The 13,017-nt window shown below is 36.2% G+C and overlaps 3 protein-coding genes across 4 annotated transcripts; 1 reads left to right on the top strand and 2 right to left on the bottom strand.

Moving 5' to 3' along the window:
* Positions 1–1,535: 1,535 nt before the first annotated feature.
* LOC126587745 (SH3 domain-containing protein 3-like) lies at positions 1,536–5,517 on the bottom strand. The gene is made up of 10 exons (XM_050252820.1): positions 5,234–5,517; positions 4,387–4,509; positions 4,150–4,219; positions 3,836–3,981; positions 3,233–3,334; positions 2,956–3,153; positions 2,799–2,861; positions 2,622–2,711; positions 2,178–2,252; positions 1,536–2,001 (listed from the first exon to the last, which is right to left on the bottom strand). Exons 1-10 carry the CDS (start codon positions 5,291–5,293, stop codon positions 1,882–1,884), a joined length of 1,047 nt encoding a protein of 348 aa, XP_050108777.1. The 5' UTR covers positions 5,294–5,517; the 3' UTR covers positions 1,536–1,881.
* Positions 5,518–7,852: 2,335 nt separating this feature from the next.
* LOC126587104 (uncharacterized) lies at positions 7,853–10,926 on the top strand. Of its 2 annotated transcripts, none has more exons than XM_050252077.1 (4): positions 7,853–8,137; positions 8,601–9,292; positions 9,389–9,487; positions 10,611–10,926. In XM_050252077.1, exons 1-3 carry the CDS (start codon positions 8,044–8,046, stop codon positions 9,479–9,481), a joined length of 879 nt encoding a protein of 292 aa, XP_050108034.1. In that variant the 5' UTR covers positions 7,853–8,043; the 3' UTR covers positions 9,482–9,487; positions 10,611–10,926. The 2 variants fall into 2 exon arrangements, with proteins under 2 accessions (XP_050108034.1, XP_050108035.1); XM_050252078.1 differs by having other exon boundaries at positions 10,595–10,926.
* A 750-nt stretch (positions 10,927–11,676) lies between these two features.
* LOC126586830 (membrane protein PM19L-like) lies at positions 11,677–12,743 on the bottom strand. Its single transcript, XM_050251791.1, has 4 exons — positions 12,520–12,743; positions 12,200–12,419; positions 12,049–12,094; positions 11,677–11,937 (listed from the first exon to the last, which is right to left on the bottom strand). The coding sequence occupies exons 1-4, from the start codon at positions 12,644–12,646 to the stop codon at positions 11,851–11,853; spliced, it is 480 nt and encodes a 159-aa protein (XP_050107748.1). The 5' UTR covers positions 12,647–12,743; the 3' UTR covers positions 11,677–11,850.
* Between the last annotated feature and the right edge of the window lie 274 nt (positions 12,744–13,017).

Below are 13,017 nucleotides of genomic sequence, written 5' to 3'. Positions count from 1 at the left end.
CAATTTTAAATATATATATGTACAAGAAACCACAAGAAAAATGATATAAGAAAAAGAGATTGTTTGTAAGTTGTATTATATAATTTTATGTAATTAAACTAAGAGAATTAGGATTAATGCCTAAATATATGATGGGCTACCTTCAGAAATCAAAAAAATTACATGTAAAACTTTGTTTTTCACCGAAAGCTACTTGGACTATAGCCCATGGTAGCCTTTAAGCTGACTTCGCCCGTGAGTTTTACTTGATAGTTCGGTTTTATATTCATTAAGTTGGCAAATAAGTAAAAATACTTTTTTTTTTCAATTCAATCATGACTTTTTATTTTTAATACTACTAAGTAATCTGAACTATTTAAAAAGAAATTATAGTTTTACAGTGAAGGTCATGGCTACAAAGTATAAGGAGAAGAGGAGAGACGTTGGGGTATTTGATTATGGCGTGGGGTAGATTGATCTCATCCTTTCTCGTCGGTTGGCTGTTTCATTCAAATTTTTTTTTTAAATATAGAAAATTTAGAGTGTACATTTATTATAAATAAAATATTAATAATTATTTTATTATTTATTTATTTTGCACTTTATTTTGAGAAGTTTTTAGCTCAAGACACGAATTGTAACATCATATGTTATTATATAAATGAAAGAAATTTTTATTTTTCAAGTGTCACATTATTTGTATAATGACACGTAGTATACAATCTCGTATTCCGTGGACACCAAAAAAATCTCCCAAGTCTTGCATGTAAGTTGGAGTCTTCAGACAATTGCAGGCTTTGGTGACCATTTGGTGACCATGCACACGGTTTCACCTCTTCATTGCCTCAAGGCTATATGACACCTCTGTCAGGGAACCGAGGGGTGCAGTTACCGGGAGGGCAGAAGCAACGAGTAACCATTGTCGTTGCTCATCGTCTTACCACCATAAAAAAACACCGACGCAATTGCAGTGGTGAAGAATGGCGTGGCGGCCGCGAAGGGAAGCCACGAATTTCTCATGAAGATCGGCGATGGTGCTTGTGCATCTTTTGTGGCACTTCACACAAGTTCAATGTGAGAAGGAAGATAAAGATTGCTCAAGTCTTTCTTGTTTTAATTGGCTACTAGCAGAGAGCACACATCTTGTGTGTGTATGAACAAAATAGGTATATGATTGTCATGTTCTTAAAAAATGAGGGTAAAATAAGAAAAATATGGATATGATTATCATTTTGTCAAAAGGTACAAAATTAAAGCATCCTTAACCACCCACCTCCTCTTACGTTCTTCTCAAGCGCAACCGTTTCAGGTCATTCAAACTATCCAAAAAACATCATGATTTCACTTACGTGTGTGAAAAAATGATGATGGGACAATTTTTCTTAATAAGTGCATATTTTTTATCTTATATAAATATTTCGATACAAAATTACTATTTTGCCCTTTACATCAAAAGTGAGGGCAAAATAGGAAAAAAGAAGAAAAATTCAAAAGATACAAAATTACTATTTTGCCCTCCTCATGTCAACATTATGTATTCAAAAGTGAGGGCAAAATTGAAAGAAAATGGGGCAAAAAGTTAACGAGCCCTCTTCTCTTAATAGAATAGAATAGATAATTTGTCCCCTTTTTGGCAGTATCAGTTGAAATTTGTTAAACTGCTGACCATTTTTTTACAAACAACGCGAATCATCAAATTACATAATCATGTAGCATTCACGAAAATGCATTGTCTGGAAAATTTGTAAGAAACAACATGCACACGCATGTCCCGACTACATCATGGGACAACGCCAAACGAGCGCACGAGAAAACCAAACATCATGACCAGACAATCTTTTGTTATTTTTTACATGATGAGAGTCGTAAAGAGGAAACTAACTACCAGGTGTTGGGGAGGGCTCAGTAATCTTCACCCCCGAGATCGCTGGATGGAATCCGCTGGCGTTTCTCCACGTAGGCTGTCGGAAACCATCCTCCTTTTCCCTTGCACTCTCCTTCCGACCATCCTGATGGACTCACCTGGATAAAAAGTTTCCAGATCAGCAAACAAGAGAATATTAGGCACGTTAATTCAAAAAAGGAAAGAAAAAAAAAACCTAAGATTTGGCAAGTTTCATCCAGAGCATCCCAACAAATCATGGCCTAGTTTTCGTTTATGGTTGACGAACAATAAAGGCTGGTCTCGAGGAGATTACCTTTCGCACAACAACATAGTCACCAACTGACAAGCTTAGTTCCTTCTCCGATGCAGCACTGAAAGAATGTGTTGCCTGAAAGAGTAAAAACATAGAAGTTCAGATTCTTAGACGTACTTTAAATATGATATGTCATAGAGCCAGTTCAAGAGTGGGTGAAACAGGCACGAAACATGATATCGAAGGCCCACGGTCCTAAGGAATAGAAAAACGAAGAACACTTATTTCATCTTTTAGTATCTTATCTGTTAATTCCTCTCTCCCTTCTTTCTATACAACCTATATTGTTAACTTTCTCTGCAACTATATGACCCCTGCATTGTGCAGCCTATCTTATATTCTCGTGTTAATCTTTGTATAAAGGGTAAATAAAGTTTCTTTTAATACTTTAAGTTTGATTGAGCAATCAGAAATACAGCATCCAGGATAAGAAAAGTAACATACTTCAGCCAAGAAGTACATTGTTTTCTCTGAGCCGTTCTCTTGTGGAATCACAGGAGGAGCAGACTCTTTCCGTTGTTTCTCTGAGACCAACTGCCACAAAATCCAGGCCATGACATCAGTTCATATAGTTAAATCGGAAATGCTTTCCTTTTAAAGACAATCGTAAGTGGAACTGACCTCCGCTTCAACCTCACCAAGTATGGCAGCCACTCTCAGATGATAATTCTTTTCTCCTTCAACCTTAACAGTGCTAAGGTTAATACGTGTATAACTGAAGAATCACTATAATCTTCAACATAAAAACTAATACTCGGAAAATCATGTGCATTCTTACCAGTGCAACAAGCCTCTGGAAAGTTAGTCTTTGCTGCTGTGCTTCCACAGCAGCCAATGCAGCTGAAGCTTCTATACCCAGAACTGCCATGTTTGCTTTCAATTCTTTCATCTTTGCTTCCGCTGCCTGCAGCTTTGCAACATTATCAGGATTTGGAAGTTCTCTTACTCGTGCTTGTCTTCTGGACACTTCTACCGCCTGTTGTTTTCTTAAGGTCACTAATATGTTGGCAAAAGGCAAATATTATCAAACATGATAAGATAGGAATGTATTTTACCTGTGTCTCTGCTTCCTGTCTCATTCGACTATAACGTTGAGCAAGATGACGAGCATCTTCCAAAGGTGCACCAGCTATCATTGCTCTTAACGGATCTAAAATCTATAAAAAACAGTGAAGGATAAGTTACATGCTCCATCTTAACTCATGAATACTCTTATTATTATTATTACAATCTTCAAAAACGAAGTGGACTTATACAAATGTAATGGTATTACAAGTCCATCTAAAGTTGCAAGCTACTCAAAAGCTTCAAGGGTAAGTATAACTATAATTCTAATCCACAAACACGTACTCTATAAAAAATATTAGTGATAGAATTCACGTCCTGCAGCACAGCACAAAAATGGCTACAATACTTCAATGATGACTAAAACGCAACCATGGTTGAGAAATAATCGTCAGAAATACAGAAGACTTCTGTCATCCAAAAAGTTATATAAAATGATGTATGTGTGAGCGTGTCTGTGTACGGATGAATCCTGCATCCAACAATGTAACTAATTTCTCTAAGAATCGTTGACGAATTACAACAAATAGTAGAAACTACCCAATGATGAAGTCATAAGCACACCATAAATAAAATTATATTCAGAAGTCAACCTGCGAAGATAACAGCTTATTCAAATCTTCTTGTTCCTTTTCTACATGCTTACGAGCATCACCATATATAGATGCACCCTTAGCTAAAATCTTGTCACTGGGGTTTTCTGCACCATATCTGCTACAATCCTCGGACAACTTGGTTCCTGGCTACCACAAAAAGATTACAAGTAATAAGTGCAACTACAAAGGCATATGTGTTCCATTTACCAAGTAAAGTTCTGAAACTAATTTCATAGACTAGGTTATTAACTCCAATACACATTGCCCCATAGATCATCCAATGTCACTGAAAACGAATAACAAATTTCTACCTGCTTCAATATGCTTATAACCTATGGCTGTGAACGCTTCTGCTGCTTTAACAACTTCTTTCTGAAAATCCTGAGAATAAACAATGTGCAAATTAGTTTCCAGCACCAACCTCAAAGATATTAAACATCTTAGAAAAGCACGACAGGAATGCTTTGCTTCTTTTTTTAATGAAGATAGAAAGAATAGATCGTTTCAAGTTAATGTATAATTTCAAAATGGTTCTTGGTCACATGTACCTTTCCTGCGCGAGTGGACCTGTACAGTTTCTCTAGCTGCTGATGCCTCTGCATCTCAACCTCATCTATTACCATCACATCTGAGCTTTCATAACCAGTCCCACCGAACTGCTTTATCACAGCCTGAAGATTCAAAAACAAAACTATAACATTAATTTGATGGACAGAAACAATAGCAACTAATTGATGGGTGAATATTTCTAACAAGCCAAAAAAAGTAGGTAAATAGCAAGAACGGAGTCGCGGAAGAACCATAATGGCACGCTATATGAACTTAAATCATTTAAGTTAGCAATCCGAGGGTGGTATTTTCTACACTTATCTCCACTATCATCAAACACGCTATATATTGCATAAAGTGTGCTACCAAAACTCATCCTCCACTACTGAATTTGTCAACAAAAGTATATAGATAATTACCAAAATTGGGTCCATTTAAGAAACAATGAATTCGATCTTCACCAAGAAATTCGATATAAATACAGCATAAATTCATACTACATTTTCTCCATTGATCTAATACAGATTGCAGAAAAGGAACAAAATTACAAATTTTGAGATTCAGGTGTTCCGGATTCAAATCGAAATGAACAGAATTTGCTTAATTCAATTAACTAGCACCATTCTTCTCTCAAGAAGATCAACAACAGTAAAATTTTCGATCGAATAACGAACCGGGCACCACTGAAATCGCTTTAGTAAACCAACACAAACACAAAGCACGAATCCACCGCCACATTTTCTCAGTAACCAAACAGTCAATTAGCAAGCTTAAAACTTTACTTCAAAAATAACAAGAACAAGAAGATTATACTCAAAACAAATAAATGGGCTGTTCGTAAATCACCTGCTGCTGCTTGGCGACCTGCTCTCGGAGCTTACTTGCTTGCTTTCTTATAGCATCCATTCTTCTTCTTCTTCTTCTTCTTCTTCTTCTCCTTCGGGCTCTGTATCCTTGAAGAGCAGAGGATTGAGATCGAGCTCAAAACGACGATGGATTGTTGGTGAAGTGAGTTGGATTTTGGATTTGAAGGTTGATGGATCTCAAACTCTGAAATCGAACTAGTCTTTTGAATATACTGGGTTGGGTTGGGAACTGTACAGCGCTGGAAAGAGCTGCTCTGTTTTCTGGGAAATGTTTGTGTGTGGTGGTGAAGTGTATTCTTTACTTAGGCTCATGACCGTAGGATGGAGTTGATTGAAAGATCTTGATCATGGGCCTAAATAGTCCACCTAATTCTTTGAGATATGACCCATTAAACTTTTTGGTTTGTTTTGTTGGAAATTTTTTATATATCTTTAAAATACAACCGATGTGAGATTTTTTTACTTTTATATTCTTACAGTATCAAATAACTCAATGATTTGTGAGGATGGTTTCTTTTGGAAAAATATTAGGAAGATTATCTTGCTATACCATATTTTGTAGACCGCGTGATGTGAAGATTGATGATTGGTTTATTATTTTCGTGATTTAAAGAGGAAATCCAACCATCGACCTTTACATCACATGCGGTTTACAAAATATGATTTAAGTAAATGGTCTCTCTAGCATCAATCATTTGCTTCTATCTCCTTTATTTGTCAGTGGGGGATTGGAGTTTGCAACATTTCTTAACAAATTGATATAAAATATATTGCAATAATATCTAGTTATTTCGTTCATATCTAGTTAATCACTTTATATGATGATATGATACTTACACTAATAATTTCTTGTATATGTTCAACGAAGTTATAATATGAAACTTCACAACCTATTGTTTAATAAGAAAGAGCAAAATATTCTAATCTCCACTTTTTCAAATTCGAATTGAGTGTAAACTCCCTCTCGAATTAAAAAAAAAAAAAAAAGTCTATTTATTCACTTTTTGTTTCATTTTGTGAATTTTGTAATTAAATATAATACTTTTAAAGAATATCACAATTTGATGAATATCGTACTATTTCATAAAAATAAAAATAAAATATCGTATGTGCCATTTTCCAAAAAATATGGTGCTTTTTAATTTCTTACTATTTGTCACAATATAATATGCGATGGTAGAATCTAGAATTTTTTATTTTATTGTTCTCAAACACTAGCAACTACCAATTCAAATTGTGCTGTCACATCCCGCCCTGGGACGGATCATTTCTCGGGCCCGCTCCACTACCGTAGCATGATATTGTTTGCTTTGAGCCCTGACCACGCCCTCACGGTACGCCTTGATTTTAGGATCGGGTGTGTGTCAGTGAAGCCTAATTGTTTAGTATTAAATAATTTTCAAATTTCCTTCAAAAAAAATTTCAAATTTATTCCTCTAATCCAACTTGACAAATTGATTTATTTCATAATTTGTACAGATTCAAGTAGCTCTTCAATTCTGTGCACAATATCGAAATTTCCCAAATCACATCATATTGAAGCCCAACTTTTCCTCCAACCATTAAATAATTATTGCAGTCACAGATTCACAGAGAATCACATGCACCCCGGATTCATATTATTATGTCCACAAAAAATAATCCAAAACCCATGAAAAATAAATCGTAGTCTCATAATACATCGTTTTTATTTACCTCCTCAAGCGATGATAATATTTATCATCTTATTAATGATGTATTTTTACTAACCGCACTTAAAATCATCATCAATTAAAGGTGGCGAGCAAATACACTCTGCAAAAACTGAACCATGCTGGCACTTGGATCCAAAAAAAAAAAACCATACAGGAATTGCCTACCACAGACATGCATCCCATTATTTTAAGCCACATCCCCAAAAAATTGACCCACTCTCTTAATCCCTAGGGCCCAACCCTTGTATTTATTCCCACTCCTCATAAACGTTCCAAAATTCAAACATTCACAAATCCACATCAAGAGATCCCACCATTCACAAAATGACACTTAGCACTAAAATTAGCCCCTTACGCTCTAGAATCTATAGGAACTTATTTACACCCGAAACCTAACTGTGACCGCGTCTCAAATCAATTCTGTTTCGCTATAGGTTTTAATTTTTGTTTATAACAGCACGTTATTCGTTCAAAAATACTGGCACAATGACATTTGGATTGTAAGTAAGTTTTTCTCAACTGACTCAGATATAAATCTGCAATTTTTTGTACCCAAATAAATAAATTAGCCCAACCAGACCACACAGAATCTTCACACACAACCAGAGAGTGAAATCCCAAAAGCATCCTCATATCTCTCTCACCATTACCAGTCCTTATTTCTTAAGAAACTTTAACGAAAAACTTATAGTACTGTTTATTTTAACGAAAAATCATATTTTTACATTAAAAAGTCAATTCTGATACTATTCATTTGACCTTTTATTTTATCTTTATTGTTAAAACTCAAAATTTTCAAACATTTTTCATTAATATTTTTTAGTTCTTACCATTTCAAGTTTTAAATTTTATTGTATTTTTGAAACACGCGCAGTTATTCTCCACAAAACAGAGTCCCCGAGAGTCCCACATAATCACCTTTAAGAGAGAGAGAGAGAGAGAGAGTGAGAGAGAAGGAGAAGAGTGTCGGGGTTTTTGATTTCGATCGAATAATACGAAGATCTGTCTCTCCGAGCGAGAGGAGAGAGAGAGAGATAGAGAGACCCCATTGCTGCTGTACAATCCCCAAAAGGAGACAGAGAGAGAGTGTGCAATCATGCCATCAGGTGCCAAGAAGCGAAAAGCTGCCAAGAAAAAGAAGGAGCAGCAAACCCACAACGGCACATCCAATCCTCCTCCTCCTTCTCAAGGTGCTTTCTTTGTTTATTTGATTATTCAATTCATCAATCCCTCACTTACCCATCTCTCACTCGATTGTTTCCGAACCCTTTTCATTAATTTTTCTTGTTATTTTATCGATTTGGGTAATTGGGTATTTACCAGTTTCCCTTTTTTGCTTTGGGTTGGTTGGGATTTTTGTAATATGAATCAAGTTACCCAATTTTGAAGTTTTGATTTTGTTTCATTTCCCCCATTTGGGTTGGTGGGTATTTGCCGATGTGTTGAGTTTAGCTTAATTCTGGTGAACAAATTGTGGTTGCATGTTAGTTAGTGAATCTCTGAGTTCGTACTTTATCCCCCTCTCTAATGACAGTTTTGAAATTTGAATGTTTGACACTTTTTGGCTTCGAATTGGCTTAATGGGTGTTTATTGAGGTCTTAGCTTTGCATGATTTTGACTGAAACTCTTGTGATTGAATTGAACTATGATAGGAAATAATGATGTGAACTCCCAAGATAAGGGAGTGCCTGGCGATGCCGAGGCAGTTCAGAGAGTTGAAATTGAGAGGGAATTGAGAGACAATTCAACAGGCAAAAATGTGATTATTGAGGATGCTAAGTCTGCAAAGGGATCATCTAACGGGGACGATAGAAGCTCTAGCAGTAGTAGTTCAGATGAAGAATCTCGAGCTGTTGATAGAAGGCGAAAGGAGGATATCCATACTTCAGTTTCGGAGGAAAAACCTCATAATGATTTGGTTAAGTCAGTCGATTCTACATCAGCTGGGAAGACTACTGAAGATGCACCAGCTGGGAAGACTACAAGTTCAGCTACTACAGAGATTGCCCCTTCTTTTGATTCTGTTACGCATGAGGTTTCTGTGCACCTCTCAAAAAGGACGCCAGTTGAAATTGCACCGATCTCCAATGATGTAGTAAAAGCAGGGTTGGATAATGGTGCAGAGAAAACGTTGCCTACTGGGGATCCTGTATCAAAGAAAATTGAGGATAAAGCATCGCCATTTCTGGACGATACTGCCAAGGCATCTTCAAGTGTGGTGGAATCTGCGTCTAAAGAAAATGAGAGCAAAGTATTGCCATCATTAGGTACTTCTCTGGCCCAAGTTAGTAATGATGCTGAACCCATCAAAGATCCTGATGTTCCAGAATATTCTGAAAAGCAGGTATTGCGCCGCATTTTTTTCTTCATTGAAAGTTTGATGTTAGATCTTTTTATATTTTGATAATCAAATTCAATTTCTTTGCTGGAATTTATGCAGCCTCTGTTAGCTCCGGCTCCACCCGTGGCGCAAAAAACATGTTGGCTTAGCTGCTGTGGAATTCTGGATGCTATAACAGGCTCCAATAGATAAGTTCAGGTTGGGATTTTGCTATCAAGTTCAAATAACATGTCTTGCCTTTTCTCTCTATATATAGTTTTTGTCAATGCTATAGTGCAGACTGGGTCAGTGGGGCATTGAGATGTGTTTAGGATGTAACAGGGATGCCATAATTGTTTAAGTGGTCATTATTTATTATGTTTCAGAAAATTAAAGTGTGGATCTTCATTGACCGTGGTCTCTAGGTGTCTGATTTATGCTTTTATAGAATGTGGATTGCACTGCTAGTGAAAAATGGTAGCCAAGGACTGGAATTGTCAAGATTGGTTTGTCATGAAAGACCTCGTTTACGATTTTCTCACATGAAGGGTTTAATGTTTATCATGTTGCCAATGGAATGTAAATAGTGGATGGAAAATTATGTTTAAATGTGTTATCTTACGGATTTTAGTAGGAAATTTAGTTACTAATCGAGTAGGATTGTCACACTATACAAGTGTGAGTAGTAAAGCAGCGAGTAACAATCCATTGTTTAAAAGATAAGAAGAGAGAAGAAATTGTTGAGGCTTCTTCCCAAGAGGGACTTTAAGCAGTACTTTCAGACTTTAAGCTGTCCTCACAGAGAAGAAATTAGATAAAAGCAGGAATTACAAATGTTCAAGGACTCATATCTTGATGTCAACAGTCCCTTATGCTAGAGTTAGAAGACCTCTTTTGTGCTAAGGTTCTGCGGAAGTTTTTTTTGTTGATCTCCCCTGAATTACAAGTGTACATCGATTGTAAAGGTAGATAGAGATTGTGCTAGAGATTAAAAGAACAGGGTCTCATATTTTGTTCGTTTAGCTAGCTGCTAGCTCAACCACCTAAAGGAGAATCCATTAGGCATTTCTGTTTCAGCTCGTCTAATAAGCGTGCTATCTGAATGTGATTTTTTCAAGTGTTAGGTATTTTCTGATTTGATCTGAACCTGCTTAAATTTTCTCGTAGTCTGAGAACGGTGCTAAGCTTTATATTATTGCTCAACTCTATGCCAGCATTGAGATATATGCATCGCCTTCCTGCATAACAATTTTATATAGACTTGAGTGATGTTACCGTTCGAGTTTGTAATACCTTTCAAACTGAATGATGGTTGATTTTTTCAAGGTTTCTCGTGATGCAGAAACAACAGATGAAGCTGTTTTGTAACCAACAAAAGAGCATGAAGGGTTTCAGCGGACTCATGAAACTTGTGGAAGTGAAAATTGTTCCGAGATTTTTATGATATTTCGATATTAGAACTTACACTTTTTTTTTCCCTGAAGAATAATGGGTAAGAACCGGATTAGATAAAACCAAATTAAGATCTGTGGTGGTGATAGTGTCAGGAATGGTAGGCAGCTGTATATCTCTGCTTTCACAACCTTTCTTTCGTGTTAATTTTTACTTCTTTTTTGCAACATTTTCAATATCATTCTTCACTTGATTGTTGTAGCCAAGTTAAGAGTCCCGCTCTCCGTAATTTATATTAGATTAGAATATTGTTCGAACGGTGGAAGTGTTTGATTTGATTACTCATGGTTTTTAGTCGGCTTTACAAATTCGTATTTAAACCGTTTTGAAAGTTTTACTAAATATATATTTATTGCTTAATAAACCGTAAAATCGCTTTCAAAAGCCTTAAGATGAAAAGAGGGTTACGTACTGGAATTGTATCATCGTCATTTTAATTTTGGAGATTTATCCAACGCTTGACGAATGCAGGTTTTAGCAAAAATTGTTTATTGTTCATTATTTTTTTTTTTTGTGAAATTGTTGTTGGATTTGCACAGTACCGTTATTCAATAATGGAGTTGGAGATGAAGTATATTTCTGCGGTTCCATTTTAAATTCTTTCTTATCTCTTAATTTTCATTTTAAAAGTATATTAGTACTTTTATATTAAAATTTGATTATAATTATCATAAACTTGAAACGGTGGTTATAATTCTATGTAAGGTCCAAATTTTGGTTATTTTTTCAAATTTTCTTAAAATATTTCACGAAAATAAAAATTTACATTTTTGGACAAAAAGCTTGGTTTGACGACACTTAAATGCATTAATACCGGTTTACATATCTTATTTTGGTCAGAGTGTAAAAATCTTATGTTTACCCATGACAATGGATAGTTAGTAACACCAGGTGACGGTGCTAAATGTCGCACTAAAAACATTCTAGCTTTAAGAACGTAATTCATAAAATGAGTATTGAAAAATATTTATGTATTCAATCCAATCCAATCCAATTATATCACACTGTTGACAGACACCATAACCATGGCCAGATTTATTCAAAGTGTGAAGAAAAAGGTATGAAAAATAAATAAATTAACAAATTCAGACGCAGCACACAAACACAAAAGTCGCGCAACTCTCTTAAGTTCATCTCCTCGATACAACGGTATGAATGACTGCTAAATACAGAAGCTGCGTCGCCGAAAGGATGATCAAGAAGGCCTCCATTGTTCTCTGCAAGAAAGTGGAGTATGTTTCAATATAAGAAGATTTCTGGAAGCAATTGAATGAGTATTTTAGGGCTGGTTCGATAACTATTTCGTCACAACATAATTTTCATCTTACCAATCGGGAATTTCTGATCCGAAGCTCGATCTCCTTGCAACCGAAGCTGCACGAATTAGGTTAACAGCTGGTTAATATAGAGCAAAAATAGTTCAAACAATTGTATGCAACTATGCATCTGTTATTATGGATGGTAATGACTTATAAGTACCCCATGGCAAGTACGGTGAGGGTCCAGGCAATGGTGCCAGCTGTGGCTGCAGACGGCAAGCTCTCATAGGTCCAAGATCGGAGATGGTTGATACCGGAAATAGCTGAAGCTACGCCAACAACTCCAGCGAGCAGAGCGAATGTCACAAAGAACCCTGTAGCAGCGTTCCCCATGGGGAAATATATTGGCGAAAAATGTGCCGGGAGATCAAAACTAGGACCTACAAGAGTCTCACTCAGCATTAGTATACAGAGAAGAATTCATACTACGTAAAGTGTAAACAAGGAAGAGAGAGGGCTCAAGCGGTTAAGAGCGTTTACCAATAACAAAACCGTGGTCGATTGCTCGGTTCATTGCCCAGCCTCCAATGCCCAAAACGATGACATACATGCAGAAATTGAGAGCCAAAAGCAGTCCGGCAACGGGTTTTAACTGCTGGTAGGCCATTTTTTTGTAAGATCAAAAGCTGTTGGATGCAGAAAGGGTTGTACTTGTTATTGCATGTGTTACACAGAGATGATCATATCATATATCAGGGAGGAAGAAGGTTTTGGTTCTTTTCTTGCTAAGGCTGTTGGTTCCAAAGGGCTAAATGTGTGGGGTTGTAAAGGAGGTAGATGCTTGATGATCAAGGCAAACCAAGCAAGAAATGCCCAGATTCTTACTTGGCTCACATTTTTAGGTATTTTTTTAAAGGGTACATTCTTCTTCGTCTAGGCTTTGTGCCATTAACTGTTCCTAAGAGATCAAAAAAGTAATATTCTTATCCAGACGGACACATAATACTATTGTTATTTATTTTAATATAAGCGATCGTT

This window comes from Malus sylvestris, chromosome 10 (genome assembly GCF_916048215.2).
Source record: "Malus sylvestris chromosome 10, drMalSylv7.2, whole genome shotgun sequence".
Lineage (NCBI taxonomy): Eukaryota > Viridiplantae > Streptophyta > Magnoliopsida > Rosales > Rosaceae > Malus > Malus sylvestris.
This window is presented reverse-complemented; position numbering and strand designations above follow the sequence as displayed.